Consider the following 16,295-nt stretch of genomic DNA (forward strand, 5'->3'; position numbering starts at 1 on the left):
ATGCCATATGGTTCTTGGGGGCCCTTGGAAAGGTCCCTGGAGGAGGTGTCGGCCCTGGGAGGGTCCCTGGAGGCGCAGATGCCCCCGGGAGAAGCCATAGGGGCGCAGACACCCGTGGGAGGGTCCTATAAAATCCTCAGCCCCTGGGAGAATCCCTTAAAGCACCACTTTCCCTAGGACGATCCCTAGGTGTCCTTTCGCCCCTAGGAAGGTCGTTGGAGACGCCGATGCCCCTGAGAGGGTCCCTCAGGGCGAACCTGCCCATGGAAGGGTTCCTGGGGGCGAACCCGCTCCTCGGAAGGTCACTTGGGGCGAGGCTGCCCCTACGAGGGTCCCTGGAGGCGCTTCTGCCCTTGGGAGGGTGCCTATGAGAGTCCCTGGAATCCCCGCCGTCCCTGTGAGGGTCCCTGGGGGCGCCACCACCCCTGTGAGGGTCCCTGGAAGCCCCGACGTCCATGTGATGGTCCCTGGGGGCGCCACCTCCCATGTGAGGGTCCCTGGGAGCCCCGCCGTCCATGTGATGGTCCCCTGGAGGGCCACCACCCCTGGGAGGGTTCCTGGGGGTGCCGTCTCCAATGGAAGGCTCCGTGGCGTCGCCGTTGCCCCTGGGGGCACTGCCACCCAAGGGAGGGTCCCTGGGGGCTGTGCTGCCTCTGAGAGGATCGCTGGGAGAGACAGACCAGTAGTGCCACTGGCTGCAGTAGTATTTGCGCTATTTAGAACTCTTGGTAAAGAAACGCTAAATAAATACCTATAGCCAATCACATTTCCAGTATGATCGCTTCCTAAACAACGAAACGGAGAATAATATCTAACAGGAAACCATAAGTTGTGGTGTTGTGCTGACTTACTGCTCTCTTCTCCTATTGGCTGTAATTTGGTGGATAAAAGAATACTCCACCAATCATAGTTAAGTAAGGGACTGCTGAAAGTATGTAATATATAATGAATTAAAGACCAGGCATGCCATATGAAACTTGGGGACCCTTGGTATGGTCCCTGGTGGATGCGTCGCCCCTGGGAGGATCCCTGGAAGAGCAGATGCCCCCTGGAGGGTCCCTGGGACGCAGACGCCCATGGGAGGGTCCTTTTAATCTACTCAGCCCCTGGGATGATCCCTTAAAGCACCGCTATCTCTGGGACGATCCCTAGGTGTCCTTTCGCCCCTAGGAAGGTCGTTGGAGACGTAAATGCCTCTGAGAAGGTCTCTAAGGGCGAACCTGCCCATGAGAGGGTCCCTAAGGGCGACCCTGCTCATGGAAGAGTTCCTGGGGGCGACCCCGCCCCTGGGAGGGTCCCTTGGGGAGAGGCTGCCCCTAGGAGGGTCCCTGGGGGCGCTTCAGTCCTTCAGAGGGTCCCTGTGAGTGTCCCTGGGGGCCCCGCCATCCCTGTGAGGGTCCATGGAAGCCCCGCCGTCCCTGTAATGGTCCCTGGGGGCGCCACCACCCCTGGGAGGGTTCCTGGGGGTGCTGCCTCTGATGGAGGGCTCCGTGGAGGCGCCGTTGCCCCTGGGGGCACTGCCACCCATGGATGGTCCCTGGGGACTCTGCTGCCTCTGAGAGGATCCCTAGGAGTGACAGACCAGTAGGGGCTACTGGCTGCAGTAGTTTTTGCACTATTTAGAACTCTTGGTAAAGAAACGCTAAATAAATACACAGCCCATCACATTTATAGTATCATCGCTTCCTAAACAACGAAACGGAGAATAATATCTAACAGGAAAACATAAGTTGTGGTGTTGTGCTGACTTACTGCTCTCTTCTCCTATTGGCTGTAATATGGTGGCTAAAAAAATACTCCACCAATCATAGTTAAGTAAGGGACTGCCGAAAGTATGTAATATTTGTGATATTTTTTCAAAGACCACGCATGCCATATCGTCCTTGGGGGCCCTTGGAAAGGTCCCTGGTGGAGGTGTCGCCCTTGGGAGGGTCCTTGGAGGCGCAGATGCCCCCGGGAGAATCCCTAGGGGCGCACAGACACCCGTGGGAGGGTCCTATAAAATCCTCAGCCCCTGGGAGAATCCCTTAAAGCACCACTTTCCCTGGGACGATCCCTAGGTGTCCTTTCGCCCCTAGGAAGGTCGTTGGAGACGCCGATGCCCCTGAGAGGGTCCCTCAGGGCGAACCTGCCCATGGAAGGGTTCCTGGGGGCGAACCCGCTCCTGGGAAGGTCCCTTGGGGCGAGGCTGCCCCTACGAGGGTCCCTGGAGGCGCTTCTGCCCTTGGGAGGGTGCCTACGAGAGTCCCTGGAATCCCCGCCGTCCCTGTGAGGGTCCCTGGGAGCGCCACCACCCCTGTGAGGGTCCCTGGGAGCCCTGCCGTCCATGTGATGGTCCCTGGGAGCGCCACCACACCTGGGATGGTTCCTGGGGGTGCCGTCTCCGATGGAAGGCTCCGTGGCGTCGCCGTTGCCCCTGGGGGCACTGCCACCCAAGGGAGGGTCCCTGGGGGCTCCACTGCCTCTGAGAGGATCGCTGGGAGAGACAGACCAGTAGTGCCACTGGCTGCAGTAGTATTTGCGCTATTTAGAACTCTTGGTAAAGAAACGCTAAATAAATACCTATTGCCCATCACATTTCTAGTTTGATCGCTTCCTAAACAACGAAACGGAGAATAATATCTAACAGGAAAACATAAGTTGTGGTGTTGTGCTGACTTACTGCTCTCTTCTCCTATTGGCTGTAATTTGGCGGATAAAAAAATACTCCACCAATCATAGTTAAGTAAGGGACTGCTGAAAGTATGTAATATATAATGAATTAAAGACCAGGCATGCCATATGAAACTTGGGGACCCTTGGTATGGTCCCTGGTGGATGCGTCGCCCCTGGGAGGGTCCCTGGAAGAGCAGATGCCCCCTGGAGGGTCCCTGGGACGCAGACGCCCATGGGAGGGTCCTTTTAATCTACTCAGCCCCTGGGATGATCCCTTAAAGCACCGCTATCTCTGGGACGATCCCTAGGTGTCCTTTCGCCCCTAGGAAGGTCGTTGGAGACGTAAATGCCTCTGAGAAGGTCTCTAAGGTCGAACCTGCCCATGAGAGGGTCCCTAAGGGCGACCCTGCTCATGGAAGAGTTCCTGGCGGCAACCCCGCCCCTGGGAGGGTCCCTTGGGGAGAGGCTGCCCCTAGGAGGTTCCCTGGGGGCGCTTCAGCCCTTCAGAGGGTCCCTGTGAGTGTCCCTGGGGGCCCCGCCGTCCCTGTGAGGGTCCATGGAAGCCCCGCCGTCCCTGTAATGGTCCCTGGGGGCGCCACCACCCCTGGGAGGGTTCCTGGGGGTGCTGCCTCTGATGGAGGGCTCCGTGGAGGCGCCGTTGCCCCTGGGGGCACTGCCACCCATGGATGGTCCCTGGGGACTCTGCTGCCTCTGAGAGGATCCCTAGGAGTGACAGACCAGTAGGGGCCACTGGCTGCAGTAGTTTTTGCGCTATTTAGAACTCTTGGTAAAGAAACGCTAAATAAATACACAGCCCATCACATTTATAGTATCATCGCTTCCTAAACAACGAAACGGAAAATAATATCAAACAGGAAAACATAAGTTGTGGTGTTGTGCTGACTGACTGCTCTCTTCTCCTATTGGCTGTAATATGGTGGCTAAAAAAATACTCCACCAATCATAGTTAAGTAAGGGACTGCCGAAAGTATGTAATATTTGTGATATTTTTTCAAAGACCACGCATGCCATATCGTCCTTGGGGGCCCTTGGAAAGGTCCCTGGTGGAGGTGTCGCCCTTGGGAGGGTCCCTGGAGGCGCAGATGCCCCCGGGAGAATCCCTAGGGGCGCAGACACCCGTGGGAGGGTCCAATAAAATCCTCAGCCCCTGGGAGAATCCCTTAAAGCACCACTTTCCCTGGGACGATCCCTAGGTGTCCTTTCGCCCCTAGGAAGGTCGTTGGAGACGCCGATGCCCCTGAGAGGGTCCCTCAGGGCGAACCTGCCCATGGAAGGGTTCCTGGGGGAGAACCCGCTCCAGGGAAGGTCCCTTGGGGCGAGGGTGCCCCTACGAGGGTCCCTGGAGGCGCTTCTACCCTTGGGAGGGTGCCTACGAGAGTCCCTGGAATCCCCGCCGTCCCTGTGAGGGTCCCTGGGGGCGCCACCACCCCTGTGAGGGTCCCTGGGAGCCCTGCCGTCCATGTGATGGTCCCTGGGAGCGCCACCACACCTGGGAAGGTTCCTGGGGGTGCCGTCTCCGATGGAAGTCTCCGTGGCGTCGCCGTTCCCCCTGGGGGCACTGCCACCCAAGGGAGGGTTCCTGGGGGCTCCACTGCCTCTGAGAGGATCGCTGGGAGAGACAGACCAGTAGTGCCACTGGCTGCAGTAGTATTTGCGCTATTTAGAACTCTTGGTAAAGAAACGCTAAATAAATACCTATTGCCCATCACATTTCTAGTATGATCGCTTCCTAAACAACGAAACGGAGAATAATATCTAACAGGAAAACATAAGTTGTGGTGTTGTGCTGACTTACTGCTCTCTTCTCCTATTGGCTGTAATTTGGTGGATAAAAAAATACTCCACCAATCATAGTTAAGTAAGGGACTGCTGAAAGTATGTAATATATGTGAAATTTTTTCAAAACCAAGCATGCCATATGGTCCTTGGGGGCCCTTGGAAAGGTCCCTGGAGGAGGTGTTGCCCCTGGGAGGGTCCCTGGAGGCGCAGATGCCCTCGGGAGAATCCATAGGGGCGCAGACACCCGTGGGAGGGTCCTATAAAATCCTCAGCCCCTGAGAGAATCCCTTAAAGCACCACTTTCCCTGGGACGATCCCTAGGTGTCATTTCGCCCCTAGGAAGGTCGTTGGAGACGCCGACGCCCCTGAGAGAGTCCCTCAGGGCAAACCTGCCCATGGAAGGGTTCCTGGGGGCGAACCGGCTCCTCGGAAGGTCACTTGGGGCGAGGCTGCCCCTACGAGGGTCCCTGGAGGCGCTTCTGCCCTTGGGAGGGTGCCTACGAGAGTCCCTGGAATCCCCGCCGTCCCTGTGAGGGTCCCTGGGGGCGCCACCACCTCTGTGAGGGTCCCTGGAAGCCCCGTCCTCCATGTGATGGTCCCTGGGGGCGCCACCTCACCTGTGAGGGTCCCTGGGAGCCACGCCGTCCATGTGATGGTCCCAGGGAGCGCCACCACCCCTGGGATGGTTCCTGGGGGTGCCGTGTCCAATGGAAGGCTCCGTGGCGTCGCCGTTGCCCCTGGGGCACTGCCACCCAAGGGAGGGTCCCTGGGGGCTCTGCTGCCTCTGAGAGGATCGCTGGGAGAGACAGACCAGTAGTGCCACTGGCTGCAGTAGTATTTGCGCTATTTAGAACTCTTGGAAAAGAAACGCTAAATAAATACCTATTGCCCAACACATTTCCAGTATGATCGCTTCCTAAACAACGAAACGGAGAATAATATCAAACAGGAAAACATAATTTGTGGTGTTGTGCTGACTTACTGCTCTCTTCTCCTATTGGCTGTAATGTGGTGGCTAAAAGAATACTCCACCAATCATAGTTAAGTAAGGGACTGCTGAAAGTATGTAATATATAATGAATTAAAGACCAGGCATGCCATATGAAACTTGGGGATATCACGCCCATTGGAGGTCAGCAATCTCTCGGCCCTGGGATGATCCTTAAAGCACCGCTATCTCTGGGACGATCCCTAGGTGTCCTTTCGCCCCTAGGAAGGTCGTTGGAGACGTAAATGCCTCTGAGAAGGTCTCTAAGGGCGAACCTGCCCATGAGAGGGTCCCTAAGGGCGACCCTGCTCATGGAAGAGTTCCTGGGGGCGACCCCGCCCCTGGGAGGGTCCCTTGGGGAGAGGCTGCCCCTAGGAGGGTCCCTGGGGGCGCTTCAGCCCTTCAGAGGGTCCCTGTGAGTGTCCCTGGGGGCCCCGCCGTCCCTGTGAGGGTCCATGGAAGCCCCGCCGTCCCTGTAATGGTCCCTGGGGGCGCCACCAGCCCTGGGAGGGTTCCTGGGGGTGCTGCCTCTGATGGAGGGCTCCGTGGAGGCGCCGTTGCCCCTGGGGGCACTGCCACCCATGGATGGTCCCTGGGGACTCTGCTGCCTCTGAGAGGATCCCTAGGAGTGACAGACCAGTAGGGGCCACTGGCTGCAGTAGTTTTTGCGCTATTTAGAACTCTTGGTAAAGAAACGCTAAATAAATACCTATAGCCCATCACATTTATAGTATCATCGCTTCCTAAACAACGAAACGGAAAATAATATCAAACAGGAAAACATAAGTTGTGGTGTTGTGCTGACTGACTGCTCTCTTCTCCTATTGGCTGTAATATGGTGGCTAAAAAAATACTCCACCAATCATAGTTAAGTAAGGGACTGCCGAAAGTATGTAATATTTGTGATATTTTTTCAAAGACCACGCATGCCATATCGTCCTTGGGGGCCCTTGGAAAGGTCCCTGGTGGAGGTGTCGCTCTTGGGAGGGTCCCTGGAGGCGCAGATGCCCCCGGGAGAATCCCTAGGGGCGCAGACACCCGTGGGAGGGTCCTACAAAATCCTCAGCCCCTGGGAGAATCCCTTAAAGCACCACTTTCCCTGGGACGATCCCTAGGTGTCCTTTCGCCCCTAGGAAGGTCGTTGGAGACGCCGATGCCCCTGAGAGGGTCCCTCAGGGCAAACCTGCCCATGGAAGGGTTCCTGGGGGCGAACCCGCTCCTGGGAAGGTCCCTTGGGGCGAGGCTGCCCCTACGAGGGTCCCTGGAGGCGCTTCTGCCCTTGGGAGGGTTCCTACGAGAGTCCCTGGAATCCCCGCCGTCCCTGTGAGGGTCCCTCGGGGCGCCACCACCCCTTTGAGGGTCCCTGGAAGCCCCGTCGTCCATGTGATGGTCCCTGGGGGCGCCACCTCCCCTGTGAGGGTCCCTGGGAGCCCCGCCGTCCATGTGATGGTCTCTGGGAGCGCCACCACCCCTGGGAGGGTTCCTGGGGGTGCCGTCTCCAATGGAAGGCTCCGTGGCGTCGCCGTTGCCCCTGGGGGCACTGCCACCCAAGGGAGGGTCCCTGGGGGCTCTGCTGCATCTGAGAGGATCGCTGGGAGAGACAGACCAGTAGTGCCACTGGCTGCAGTAGTATTTGCGCTATTTAGAACTCTTGGTAAAGAAACGCTAAATATATACCTATAGCCCATCACATTTCCAGTATGATCGCTTCCTAAACAACGAAACGGAGAATAATATCTAACAGGAAAACATAAGTTGTGGTGTTGTGCTGACTTACTGCTCTCTTCTCCTATTGGCTGTAATTTGGTGGATAAAAAAATACTCCACCAATCATAGTTAAGTAAGGGACTGCTGAAAGTATGTAATATATGTGAAATTTTTTAAAAGACCAAGCATGCCATATGGCCCTTGGGGGCCCTTGGAAAGGTCCCTGGAGGAGGTGTCGCCCCTGGGAGGGTCCCTGGAGGCGCAGATGCCCCCGGGAGAATCCATAGGGGCGCAGACACCCGTGGGAGGGTCCTATAAAATCCTCAGCCCCTGGGAGAATCCCTTAAAGCACCACTTTCCCTGGGACGATCCCTAGGTGTCATTTCGCCCCTAGGAAGGTCGTTGGAGACGCCGACGCCCCTGAGAGAGTCCCTCAGGGCAAACCTGCCCATGGAAGGGTTCCTGGGGGCGAACCGGCTCCTCGGAAGGTCACTTGGGGCGAGGCTGCCCCTACGAGGGTCCCTGGAGGCGCTTCTGCCCTTGGGAGGGTGCCTACGAGAGTCCCTGGAATCCCCGCCGTCCCTGTGAGGGTCCCTGGGGGCGCCACCACCTCTGTGAGGGTCCCTGGAAGCCCCGTCCTCCATGTGATGGTCCCTGGGGGCGCCACCTCACCTGTGAGGGTCCCTGGGAGCCACGCCGTCCATGTGATGGTCCCAGGGAGCGCCACCACCCCTGGGATGGTTCCTGGGGGTGCAATGTCCAATGGAAGGCTCCGTGGCGTCGCCGTTGCCCCTGGGGCACTGCCACCCAAGGGAGGGTCCCTGGGGGCTCTGCTGCCTCTGAGAGGATCGCTGGGAGAGACAGACCAGTAGTGCCACTGGCTGCAGTAGTATTTGCGCTATTTAGAACTCTTGAAAAAGAAACGCTAAATAAATACCTATAGCCCAACACATTTCCAGTATGATCGCTTTCTAAACAACGAAACGGAGAATAATATCAAACAGGAAAACATAATTTGTGGTGTTGTGCTGACTTACTACTCTCTTCTCCTATTGGCTGTAATGTGGTGGCTAAAAGAATACTCCACCAATCATAGTTAAGTAAGGGACTGCTGAAAGTATGTAATATAGGTGACCTTTTTTCAAAGACCAAGCATGCCATATCGTCCTTGGGGGCCCTTGGAAAGGTCCCTGGTGGAGGTGTCGCCCTTGGGAGGGTCCCTGGAGGCGCAGATGCCCCCGGGAGAATCCATAGGGGCGCAGACACCCGTGGGAGGGTCCTATAAAATCCTCAACCCCTGGGAGAATCCCTTAAAGCACAATTCCCTGGGACGTTCCCTAGGTGTCCTTTCGCCCCTAGGAAGGTCGTTGGAGATGCCGATGCCCCAAAGAGGGTCCCTCAGGGCGAACCTGCCCATGGAAGAGTTCCTGGGGGCGAACCCGCCCCTGGGAGGGTCCCTTGGGGAGAGGCTGCCCCTAGGAGGGTCCCTGGGGGCACTTCAGCCCTTCAGAGGGTCCCTGTGAGTGTCCCTGGGGGCCCCGCCGTCCTTGTGAGGGTCCATGGAAGCCCCGCCGTCCCTGTAATGGTCCCTGGGGGCGACACCACCCCTGGGAAGGTTCCTGGGGGTGCTGCCTCTGATGGAGGGCTCCGTGGAGGCGCCATTGCCCCTGGGGGCACTGCCACCCATGGATGGTCCCTGGGGACTCTGCTGCCTCTGAGAGGATCCCTAGGAGTGACAGACCAGTAGGGGCCACTGGCTGCAGTAGTTTTTGCGCTATTTAGAACTCTTGGTAAAGAAACGCTAAATAAATACACAGCCCATCACATTTATAGTATCATCGCTTCATAAACAACGAAACGGAGAATAATATCTAACAGGAAAACAGAAGTTGTGGTGTTGTGCTGACTGACTGCTCTCTTCTCCTATTGGCTGTAATATGGTGGCTAAAAAAATACTCCACCAATCATAGTTAAGTAAGGGACTGCCGAAAGTATGTAATATATGTGATATTTTTTCAAAGACCACGCATGCCATATCGTCCTTGGGGGCCCTTGGAAAGGTCCCTGGTGGAGGTGTCGCCCTTGGGAGAGTCCCTGGAGGCGCAGATGCCCCCGGGAGAATCCCTAGGGGCGCAGACACCCGTGGGAGGGTCCTATAAAATCCTCAGCCCCTGGGAGAATCCCTTAAAGCACCACTTTCCCTGGGACGATCCCTAGGTGTCCTTTCGCCCCTAGGAAGGTCGTTGGAGACGCCGATGCCCCTGAGAGGGTCCCTCAGGGCAAACCTGCCCATGGAAGGGTTCCTGGGGGCGAACCCGCTCCAGGGAAGGTCCCTTGGGGCGAGGCTGCCCCTACGAGGGTCCCTGGAGGTGCTTCTGCCCTTGGGAGGGTGCCTACGAGAGTCCCTGGAATCCCCGCCGTCCCTGTGAGGGTCCCTGGGGGCGCCACCACCCCTGTGAGGGTCCCTGGGAGCCCTGCCGTCCATGTGATGGTCCCTGGGAGCGCCACCACACCTGGGAGGGTTCCTGGGGGTGCCGTCTCCGATGGAAGGCTCCGTGGCGTCGCCGTTGCCCCTGGGGGCACTGCCACCCAAGGGAGGGTCCCTGGGGGCTCCACTGCCTCTGAGAGGATCGCTGGGAGAGACAGACCAGTAGTGCCACTGGCTGCAGTAGTATTTGCGCTATTTAGAACTCTTGGTAAAGAAACGCTAAATAAATACCTATTGCCCATCACATTTCTAGTTTGATCGCTTCCTAAACAACGAAACGGAGAATAATATCTAACAGGAAAACATAAGTTGTGGTGTTGTGCTGACTTACTGCTCTCTTCTCCTATTGGCTGTAATTTGGCGGATAAAAAAATACTCCACCAATCATAGTTAAGTAAGGGACTGCTGAAAGTATGTAATATATAATGAATTAAAGACCAGGCATGCCATATGAAACTTGGGGACCCTTGGTATGGTCCCTGGTGGATGCGTCGCCCCTGGGAGGGTCCCTGGAAGAGCAGAGACTCGCCCATGGGAGGGAGGGTCCTCTGGGGAGGTGTCCTTTCGCCCCTAGGAAGGTCGTTGGAGACGATGCCTCTGAGAGGTCCTAAGGTCGAACCTGCCCATGAGAGGGTCCTTGATAGACAAGAGGGTCCCAGGCTGCCCCTGGGAGGGTCCCTGTGAGTGTCCCTGGGGGCCCCGCCGTCCCTGTGAGGGTCCATGGAAGCCCCGCCGTCCCTGTAATGGTCCCTGGGGGCGCTATCTCTGGGAACTCCTCTAGGGTCCTTTCGCCCCTAAATAAATAAATACCTATAGCCCATCACATTTCCAGTATGATCGCTTCCTAAACAACGAAACGGAGAATAATATCTAACAGGAAAACATAAGTTGTGGTGTTGTGCTGACTTACTGCTCTCTTCTCCTATTGGCTGTAATTTGGTGGATAAAAAAATACTCCACCAATCATAGTTAAGTAAGGGACTGCTGAAAGTATGTAATATATAATGAATTAAAGACCAGGCATGCCATATGAAACTTGGGGACCCTTGGTATGGTCCCTGGTGGATGCGTCGCCCCTGGGAGGGTCCCTGGAAGAGCAGATGCCCCCTGGAGGGTCCCTGGGACGCAGACGCCCATGGGAGGGTCCTTTTAATCTACTCAGCCCCTGGGATGATCCCTTAAAGCACCGCTATCTCTGGGACGATCCCTAGGTGTCCTTTCGCCCCTAGGAAGGTCGTTGGAGACGTAAATGCCTCTGAGAAGGTCTCTAAGGTCGAACCTGCCCATGAGAGGGTCCCTAAGGGCGACCCTGCTCATGGAAGAGTTCCTGGGGGCGACCCCGCCCCTGGGAGGGTCCCTTGGGGAGAGGCTGCCCCTAGGAGGTTCCCTGGGGGCGCTTCAGCCCTTCAGAGGGTCCCTGTGAGTGTCCCTGGGGGCCCCGCCGTCCCTGTGAGGGTCCATGGAAGCCCCGCCGTCCCTGTAATGGTCCCTGGGGGCGCCACCACCCCTGGGAGGGTTCCTGGGGGTGCTGCCTCTGATGGAGGGCTCCGTGGAGGCGCCGTTGCCCCTGGGGGCACTGCCACCCATGGATGGTCCCTGGGGACTCTGCTGCCTCTGAGAGGATCCCTAGGAGTGACAGACCAGTAGGGGCCACTGGCTGCAGTAGTATTTGCGCTATTTAGAACTCTTGGTAAAGAAACGCTAAATAAATACCTATAGCCCATCACTTTTATAGTATCATCGCTTCCTAAACAACGAAACGGAAAATAATATCAAACAGGAAAACATAAGTTGTGGTGTTGTGCTGACTGACTGCTCTCTTCTCCTATTGGCTGTAATATGGTGGCTAAAAAAATACTCCACCAATCATAGTTAAGTAAGGGACTGCCGAAAGTATGTAATATTTGTGATATTTTTTCAAAGACCACGCATGCCATATCGTCCTTGGGGGCCCTTGGAAAGGTCCCTGGTGGAGGTGTCGCCCTTGGGAGGGTCCCTGGAGGCGCAGATGCCCCCTAGGGGCGAGGTCCCTGGGACGCACGACACCCGTCGTTGGAGGGTGCCCCTGAGAGGGTCCCTAATCCTCAGCCCCTGGGATGTTCCCTTAAAGCACCGCTGATGGTCCCTGGGACGATCCCTAGGTGTCCTTTCGCCCCTGGAAGAAGCATCGTCGTATTTGCGCCTCGACGTAAATGCCCCCTCCCTGAGGGAAGGTCTGAGAAGGTCTCTAAGGGCGAACCTGCCCATGAGAGGGTCCCTAAGGGCGACCCTGCTCATGGAAGAGTTTCTGGGGGCGACCCCGCCCCTGGGAGGGTCCCTTGGGGAGAGGCTGCCCCTAGGAGGGTCCCTGGGGGCGCTTCAGCCCTTCAGAGGGTCCCTGTGAGTGTCCCTGGGGGCCCCGCCGTCCCTGTGAGGGTCCATGGAAGCCCCGCCGTCCCTGTAATGGTCCCTGGGGGCGCCACCACCCCTGGGAGGGTTCCTAGGGGTGCTGCCTCTGATGGAGGGCTCCGTGGAGGCGCCGTTGCCCCTGGGAGCACTGCCACCCATGGATGGTCCCTGGGGACTCTGCTGCCTCTGAGAGGATCCCTAGGAGTGACAGACCAGTAGGGGCCACTGGCTGCAGTAGTTTTTGCGCTATTTAGAACTCTTGGTAAAGAAACGCTAAATAAATACCTATAGCCCATCACATTTATAGTATCATCGCTTCCTAAACAACGAAACGGAGAATAATATCAAACAGGAAAACATAAGTTGTGGTGTTGTGCTGACTGACTGCTCTCTTCTCCTATTGGCTGTAATATGGTGGCTAAAAAAATACTCCACCAATCATAGTTAAGTAAGGGACTGCCGAATGTATGTAATATTTGTGATATTTTTTCAAAGACCACGCATGCCATATCGTCCTTGGGGGCCCTTGGAAAGGTCCCTGGTGGAGGTGTCGCCCTTGGGAGGGTCCCTGGAGGCGCAGATGCCCCCGGGAGAATCCCTAGGGGGGGCAGACACCCGTGGGAGGGTCCTATAAAATCCTCAGCCCCTGGGAGAATCCCTTAAAGCACCACTTTCCCTGGGACGATCCCTAGGTGTCCTTTCGCCCCTAGGAAGGTCGTTGGAGACGCCGATGCCCCTGAGAGGGTCCCTCAGGGCGAACCTGCCCATGGAAGGGTTCTGGGGGCGAACCCGCTCCTGGGAAGGTCCCTTGGGGCGAGGCTGCCCCTACGAGGGTCCCTGGAGGCGCTTCTGCCCTTGGGAGGGTGCCTACGAGAGTCCCTGGAATCCCCGCCGTCCCTGTGAGGGTCCCTGGGGGCGCCACCACCCCTGTGAGGGTCCCTGGGAGCCCTGCCGTCCATGTGATGGTCCCTGGGAGCGCCACCACCCCTGGGAGGGTTCCTGGGGGTGCCGTTTCCGATGGAAGGCTCCGTGGCGTCGCCGTTGCCCCTGGGGGCACTGCCACCCAAGGGAGGGTCCCTGGGGGCTCCTCTGCCTCTGAGAGGATCGCTGGGAGAGACAGACCAGTAGTGCCACTGGCTGCAGTAGTATTTGCGCTATTTAGAACCATTGGTAAAGAAACGCTAAATAAATACCTATTGCCCATCACATTTCCAGTATGATCGCTTCCTAAACAACGAAACGGAGAATAATATCTAACAGGAAAACATAAGTTGTGGTGTTGTGCTGACTTACTGCTCTCTTCTCCTATTGGCTGTAATTTGGTGGATAAAAAAATACTCCACCAATCATAGTTAAGTAAGGGATTGCTGAAAGTATGTAATATATGTGAAATTTTTTCAAAGACCAAGCATGCCATATGGTTCTTGGGGGCCCTTGGAAAGGTCCCTGGAGGAGGTGTCGCCCCTGGGAGGGTCCCTGGAGGCGCAGATGCCCCCGGGAGAATCCATAGGGGCGCAGACACCCGTGGGAGGGTCCTATAAAATCCTCAGCCCCTGGGAGAATCCCTTAAAGCACCACTTTCCCTGGGACGATCCCTAGGTGTCCTATCGCCCCTAGGAAGGTCGTTCGAGACGCCGATGCCCCAAAGAGGGTCCCTCAGGGCGAACCTGCCCATGGAAGGGTTCCTGGGGGCGAACCCGCTCCTGGGAAGGTCCCTTGGGGCGAGGCTGCCCCTACGAGGGTCCCTGGAGGCGCTTCTGCCCTTGGGAGGGTGCCTACGAGAGTCTCTGGAATCCCCGCCGTCCCTGTGAGGGTCCCTGGGGGCGCCACCACCCCTGTGAGGGTCCCTGGGAGCGCCACCACCCCTGCGAGGGTTCCTGGGGGTGCCGTTTCCGATGGAAGGCTCCGTGGCGTCGCCGTTGCCCCTGGGGGCACTGCCACCCAAGGGAGGGTCCCTGGGGGCTCCACTGCCTCTGAGAGGATCGCTGGGAGAGACAGACCAGTAGTGCCACTGGCTGCAGTAGTATTTGCGCTATTTAGAACTCTTGGTAAAGAAACGCTAAATAAATAAATACCTATAGCCCATCACATTTCCAGTATGATCGCTTCCTAAACAACGAAACGGAGAATAATATCTAACAGGAAAACATAAGTTGTGGTGTTGTGCTGACTTACTGCTCTCTTCTCCTATTGGCTGTAATTTGGTGGATAAAAAAATACTCCACCAATCATAGTTAAGTAAGGGACTGCTGAAAGTATGTAATATATAATGAATTAAAGACCAGGCATGCCATATGAAACTTGGGGACCCTTGGTATGGTCCCTGGTGGATGCGTCGCCCCTGGGAGGGTCCCTGGATGTGCAGATGCCCCCTGGAGGGTCCCTGGTACGCAGACGCCCATGGGAGGGTCCTTTTAATCTACTCAGCCCCTGGGATGATCCCTTAAAGCACCGCTATCTCTGGGACGATCCCTAGGTGTCCTTTCGCCCCTAGGAAGGTCGTTGGAGACGTAAATGCCTCTGAGAGGGTCTCTAAGGGCGAACCTGCCCATGAGAGGGTCCCTAAGGGCGACCCTGCTCATGGAAGAGTTCCTGGGGGCGACCCCGCCCCTGGGAGGGTCCCTTGGGGAGAGGCTGCCTCTAGGAGGGTCCCTGGGGGCGCTTCAGCCCTTCAGAGGGTCCCTGGGGGCCCCGCCGTCCCTGTAATGGTCCCTGGGGGCGCCACCACCCCTGGGAGGGTTCCTGGGGGTGCTGCCTCTGATGGAGGGCTCCGTGGAGGCGCCGTTGCCCCTGGGGGCACTGCCACCCATGGATGGTCCCTGGGGACTCTGCTGCCTCTGAGAGGATCCCTAGGAGTGACAGACCAGTAGGGGCTACTGGCTGCAGTAGTTTTTGCGCTATTTAGAACTCTTGGTAAAGAAACGCTAAATAAATACACAGCCCATCACATTTCCAGTATGATCGCTTCCTAAACAACGAAACGGAGAATAATATCTAACAGGAAAACATAAGTTGTGGTGTTGTGCTGACTGACTGCTCTCTTCTCCTATTGGCTGTAATATGGTGGCTAAAAAAATACTCCACCAATCATAATTAAGTAAGGGACTGCCGAAAGTATGTAATATATGTGACACAAAGACCAAGCATGCCATATGGTCCTTGGGGACCCTTGGTAAGGTCCTTGGTGGGAGCGCTGCCTCTGGCATGGTCCCTGGAGGCACAGATGCCCCCGGGAGGATCCCTGGGGGCGCAGACGTCCGTTGGAGGGTCCTTTAAATCCCCGCCGCCCCTGGGAAGATTCCTTAAAGCGCCGCTGTCCCCAAGACGATCCCTTGGGGTTCTTTCGCCTTTAGGAGTGTCGTTGGAGATGCCGACGCCCCTGAAAGGGTCCCTAAGGGCGAATCTGCCCATGGGATGGTTCCTGGGGGAGAACCCACCCCTGGGAAGGTCCGTTTGGGCAAGGCCGCCCCTAGGAGGGTCCCTGGGGGTGCTGCCGCCCCTGGGAGGGTCCCTGTGAGGGTCCCTTGGGGCCCCGCCGTCCCTGGGAGAGTTCTGGGGAATCTTATATTCCTGGAATAGTCCCTGGGGGTGCCACCACCCCTGGGAGAGTTCCTGGGGGCACCGCCACCCAAGGGAGGGTCCCTGGGGGTACCACCTCTGCTGGGATGCTCCGTGGCGCCGCCATTGCCCATGGGGGCATGGCCGCCCAAGGGGAGTCCCTGGGGCTCCTCCGCTCCTGGGAGGGCCCTTGGGAGTGCCAGATCAGTAGGGCCACTGGCTGCAGAATTTTTTGCGCTATTTACAACTCTGGGTAAGTAAGCGTTAAATAAATACACAGCCCATCACATTTATAGTATGATTGCTTCCTAAACAAAGAAACGGAGAATAACATCAAACAGGAAAACATAAATTGTGATGTTGTGCTGACTGACTGCTCTCTTCTCCTAGTGGCTATAATTTGGTGGATTAAACGAATAGTCCACCAATCGTAGTTTTGTAATGGACCGGTGGATAGTACGTAATTATATGACACAAAGACCAAGCATGCCATAGGGCCTTTGAGAGCCCTTAGTAACGTCCCTGGTGGGGGCCCCAAGGGTGGCGGCGCTCCCAAGGTTCTCCCAAAGGGTGATGGCTCCCCCATGTTTGCTTGGGTGTTGACAATAGAGAAATTATAAACTTATAGTAATGTTTTGGTCACTTCCACATGACAAATTATTCAATATTCCTCATGTACACTTATGACTACTCACTAGAGGTGGCCTGTGT

At 56.7% G+C, this 16,295-nt stretch overlaps 6 protein-coding genes across 6 annotated transcripts; 5 read left to right on the plus strand and 1 right to left on the minus strand.

The window, feature by feature from the left end:
• The first annotated feature begins 2,098 nt into the window (after positions 1-2,098).
• Positions 2,099-3,869, plus strand: LOC121872382 (protein piccolo-like). Its single transcript, XM_042375133.1, has 3 exons — positions 2,099-2,268; positions 2,982-3,395; positions 3,674-3,869. Exons 1-3 carry the CDS (start codon positions 2,099-2,101, stop codon positions 3,867-3,869), a joined length of 780 nt encoding a protein of 259 aa, XP_042231067.1.
• Positions 3,870-3,907: 38 nt separating this feature from the next.
• LOC121872384 (skin secretory protein xP2-like) lies at positions 3,908-6,086 on the plus strand. Its single transcript, XM_042375134.1, has 3 exons — positions 3,908-4,077; positions 4,795-5,268; positions 5,669-6,086. Exons 1-3 carry the CDS (start codon positions 3,908-3,910, stop codon positions 6,084-6,086), a joined length of 1,062 nt encoding a protein of 353 aa, XP_042231068.1.
• A 270-nt stretch (positions 6,087-6,356) lies between these two features.
• LOC121872385 (circumsporozoite protein-like) lies at positions 6,357-7,435 on the minus strand. The gene is made up of 3 exons (XM_042375135.1): positions 7,350-7,435; positions 6,627-7,064; positions 6,357-6,465 (listed from the first exon to the last, which is right to left on the minus strand). The coding sequence occupies exons 1-3, from the start codon at positions 7,433-7,435 to the stop codon at positions 6,357-6,359; spliced, it is 633 nt and encodes a 210-aa protein (XP_042231069.1).
• Positions 7,436-8,304: 869 nt separating this feature from the next.
• LOC121872386 lies at positions 8,305-9,367 on the plus strand. The gene is made up of 2 exons (XM_042375136.1): positions 8,305-8,669; positions 9,172-9,367. Exons 1-2 carry the CDS (start codon positions 8,305-8,307, stop codon positions 9,365-9,367), a joined length of 561 nt encoding a protein of 186 aa, XP_042231070.1.
• A 38-nt stretch (positions 9,368-9,405) lies between these two features.
• LOC121872387 (myosin IC heavy chain-like) lies at positions 9,406-11,285 on the plus strand. The gene is made up of 2 exons (XM_042375138.1): positions 9,406-9,575; positions 10,868-11,285. Exons 1-2 carry the CDS (start codon positions 9,406-9,408, stop codon positions 11,283-11,285), a joined length of 588 nt encoding a protein of 195 aa, XP_042231072.1.
• A 2,378-nt stretch (positions 11,286-13,663) lies between these two features.
• Positions 13,664-14,896, plus strand: LOC121872388 (translation initiation factor IF-2-like). The gene is made up of 2 exons (XM_042375139.1): positions 13,664-13,833; positions 14,521-14,896. Exons 1-2 carry the CDS (start codon positions 13,664-13,666, stop codon positions 14,894-14,896), a joined length of 546 nt encoding a protein of 181 aa, XP_042231073.1.
• The last annotated feature ends 1,399 nt before the right edge of the window (positions 14,897-16,295 follow it).

This window comes from Homarus americanus, unplaced genomic scaffold, assembly GCF_018991925.1.
Source record: "Homarus americanus isolate GMGI-L3 unplaced genomic scaffold, GMGI_Hamer_2.0 scaffold24050, whole genome shotgun sequence".
Lineage (NCBI taxonomy): Eukaryota > Metazoa > Arthropoda > Malacostraca > Decapoda > Nephropidae > Homarus > Homarus americanus.

Bases quoted from the DNA above. Each gene is read 5' to 3' on its own strand.
- LOC121872382 (XM_042375133.1), top strand. From the start codon at position 2,099: ATGCCCCTGAGAGGGTCCCTCAGGGCGAACCTGCCCATGGAAGGGTTC. The intron at 2,269-2,981 runs GTGAGGGTCCCT...TTTCGCCCCTAG, and splicing joins CTGGAATCCCCGCCGTCCCT to GAAGGTCGTTGGAGACGTAA. The intron at 3,396-3,673 runs GTAGGGGCCACT...ATTTTTTCAAAG, and splicing joins TCCCTAGGAGTGACAGACCA to ACCACGCATGCCATATCGTC.
- LOC121872385 (XM_042375135.1), bottom strand. From the start codon at position 7,435: ATGGATTCTCCCGGGGGCATCTGCGCCTCCAGGGACCCTCCCAGGGGC. The intron at 7,065-7,349 runs GCCATATGGCAT...ATACTACTGCAG, and splicing joins CTTTCCAAGGGCCCCCAAGG to CCAGTGGCACTACTGGTCTG. The intron at 6,466-6,626 runs GTTTGCCCTGAG...CTGCGCCCCTAG, and splicing joins AGGAACCCTTCCATGGGCAG to GGATTCTCCCGGGGGCATCT.
- LOC121872387 (XM_042375138.1), top strand. From the start codon at position 9,406: ATGCCCCTGAGAGGGTCCCTCAGGGCAAACCTGCCCATGGAAGGGTTC. The intron at 9,576-10,867 runs GTGAGGGTCCCT...TTTCGCCCCTAG, and splicing joins CTGGAATCCCCGCCGTCCCT to GAAGGTCGTTGGAGACGTAA.
- LOC121872386 (XM_042375136.1), top strand. From the start codon at position 8,305: ATGCCATATCGTCCTTGGGGGCCCTTGGAAAGGTCCCTGGTGGAGGTG. The intron at 8,670-9,171 runs GTGAGTGTCCCT...ATTTTTTCAAAG, and splicing joins CAGCCCTTCAGAGGGTCCCT to ACCACGCATGCCATATCGTC.
- LOC121872388 (XM_042375139.1), top strand. From the start codon at position 13,664: ATGCCCCAAAGAGGGTCCCTCAGGGCGAACCTGCCCATGGAAGGGTTC. The intron at 13,834-14,520 runs GTGAGGGTCCCT...TTTCGCCCCTAG, and splicing joins CTGGAATCCCCGCCGTCCCT to GAAGGTCGTTGGAGACGTAA.
- LOC121872384 (XM_042375134.1), top strand. From the start codon at position 3,908: ATGCCCCTGAGAGGGTCCCTCAGGGCGAACCTGCCCATGGAAGGGTTC. The intron at 4,078-4,794 runs GTGAGGGTCCCT...TTTCGCCCCTAG, and splicing joins CTGGAATCCCCGCCGTCCCT to GAAGGTCGTTGGAGACGCCG. The intron at 5,269-5,668 runs GTAGTGCCACTG...TTTCGCCCCTAG, and splicing joins TCGCTGGGAGAGACAGACCA to GAAGGTCGTTGGAGACGTAA.